General features: G+C 42.0%; 1 protein-coding gene across 1 annotated transcript; it reads left to right on the forward strand.

Moving 5' to 3' along the window:
- Nucleotides 1-220: 220 nt before the first annotated feature.
- Nucleotides 221-1,034, forward strand: LOC138421537 (small ribosomal subunit protein eS6-like). The gene has a single exon (XM_069555744.1). It carries the CDS (start codon nt 246-248, stop codon nt 720-722), a length of 477 nt encoding a protein of 158 aa, XP_069411845.1. The 5' UTR covers nt 221-245; the 3' UTR covers nt 723-1,034.
- The last annotated feature ends 1,334 nt before the right edge of the window (nt 1,035-2,368 follow it).

Here is a 2,368-nt window from a genome sequence, read left to right on the forward strand (position 1 = left end):
AATCCATGTTTTGACTGTCATGTGTGTTTATCAACTATATTTTATAGATAAGGAAATAGAGCCCAAGACACTTAATGATTTACTTAAAGTTACGAAGCAAATATAATTGGAAATAAAGTACAACTCTAAGGGTATTTGCTGCTGTACTGATTACTTTGTGTTTTGCTATCCTTTCCAATATCAAATTATTAAATTTAGTGCTGTCCCTTTTTCGTGGCGCCTCGGAGGCTGTCGGCCGCTTCAGAATGAAGCTGAACATCTCTTTCCCGGCCACTGGCTGCCAGAAGCTCACTGAAGTGGACAATGAACGAAAACTTCGTACCTTCTACGAGAAGCGTATGGCCACAGAAGTTGCTGCTGACGCTCTGGGTGAAGAATGGAAGGGTTATGTGGTCCGAATCAGTGGCGGGAACGACAAGCAGGGTTTCCCCATGAAGCAGGGTGTCTTGACCCATGGCCGAGTTTGCCTGCTTCTGAGTAAGGGGCATTCCTGTTACAGACCAAGGAGGACTGGAGAGAGAAAGCGCAAATCTGTGCGGGGTTGCACTGTGGATGCCAATCTGAGAGTTCTCAATTTGGTCATCGTGAAAAAAGGGGAGAAGGATATTCCTGGACTTACTGACACTACAGTGCCTCGTCGCCTGGGTCCCAAAAGAGCTAGCAGAATCCGCAAACTTTTCAATCTCTCTAAAGAAGATGATGTCGGCCAATATGTTGTGTGAAAGCCCCTAAACAAAGACGGTAAGAAACCTAGGACTAAAGCACCCAAGATTCAGCGTCTCGTGACTCCCCGAGTTCTGCAACACAAACGCCGGCGTATTGCTCTGAAGAAACAGCGTACTAAGAAAAATAAAGAAGAGGCTGCAGAATATGCTAAACTTTTGGCCAAGAGAATGAAGGAGGCCAAAGAAAAATGGCAGGAGCAGATCGCCAAGAGACGGAGGCTGTGCTCCCTGAGAGCTTCTACTTCCAAGTCTGAGTCCAGTCAAAAATGAGGTGTTCTGAGAGTGACAAATAAAGCAGACCAGACACCAGCTCTCCCTTCTTGACTTTTAATTGGTGATCAAATAGATAAATGAAGGTCCACAAACATGGAAAAGGAGGTGCTGCATAATCTAGCAGTGGAATAGGTCTGCAGGAGATCATTCAAAATGACAGTCCTTCAGATTCAGAACCAGACCACATATGATAGTGGAAGCCATGGCCAGAACAAGAGTTCCTTTAGTTGGTATCTCAGAATTCTTACATTGATTGATTTACTTTTCAGCAAGGCATGGGAAAAGATAGGGGAAATAAATGACTTAGGACTATTAATCTTTGACAGACTTTATTTTAAGGAATGCAGTTTCTACAGGATATATGAAAAGTGCCCTTGTGAAGATGGACATTGTCATATGTAAAAAGAATAACTTGGGAAAAACAGTTAATGGATACCATTTCTAGAATAGTTTTTACAAAGCTTTTAAAAACAGTGCAGATTTAATACATTAACAGAAACCTTTTCAAGAAAAAAATAAATAAATTTAGTTCTTACCACTTTAGCTTTTGATCACTTATTTTTCTTTATCCCTTTTTGTGTATCTTCAGTTTTGTTTTTTTCGACTTACTTATTTCCCTTCGATACTATCAAGTTTAGTCAGTTGTGTGGTGAAAAGCATTTCTCCATTCTGATTTAAACACAGAGAGATGTTGTGGGGAGGGAGGTGGGAGGGGGGTTCATGTTTGGGAATGCATGTAGGAATTAAAGATTTTAGAGTTTAGAAAATAAAAAAATAAAAAAAAATAAAACACACACACACACACACACACAAAATAAAAATAAAAAATAAAAAGTAAATGTGGTAGGGCATTATAACAATGGTCCCAGTGAAACATAGCTGCCCATGTCTCTTTGTAACTAACATTGCTGCTCTTCCCTTCAAAGGCAGGCTTTTCTTTAGTCACTGAATCTGGGCTAGCTTTGGGATTTACTTTGACTAATTGAATGGGAGTGAAAATGATGTTATTCAACTTGCAGAGCCTAGGAGATAGAGGCCTTGCAGCTCCTCTTCTCACCCTGTTGGAACCCAGAGATCACCATGTAGTGAAGAACCCCAGTTCACTCTATTGGAAGATAGGAGGCCATGTGGAGGAGAACCAAAGTGCCCTGAAATACAACACAAGAAAGAAAAGTAAAGTCGCTCAGTCGTGTCCGACTCTTTGTGACCCCATGGACTAGAGCCTACTGGGCTTCTCCGTCCATGGGATTCTCCAGGCAAGAATACTGGAGTGGGTTGCCATTTCCTTCTCCAGGTGATCTTCCTGACCCAGGGATCAAACCCGGGTCTGCCGCATTGGAGGCAGACACTTTAACCTCTGAGCCATCAGG

The sequence above is a fragment of the Ovis canadensis genome, chromosome 16 (assembly GCF_042477335.2).
Source record: "Ovis canadensis isolate MfBH-ARS-UI-01 breed Bighorn chromosome 16, ARS-UI_OviCan_v2, whole genome shotgun sequence".
In the NCBI taxonomy this organism is placed as follows: domain Eukaryota; kingdom Metazoa; phylum Chordata; class Mammalia; order Artiodactyla; family Bovidae; genus Ovis; species Ovis canadensis.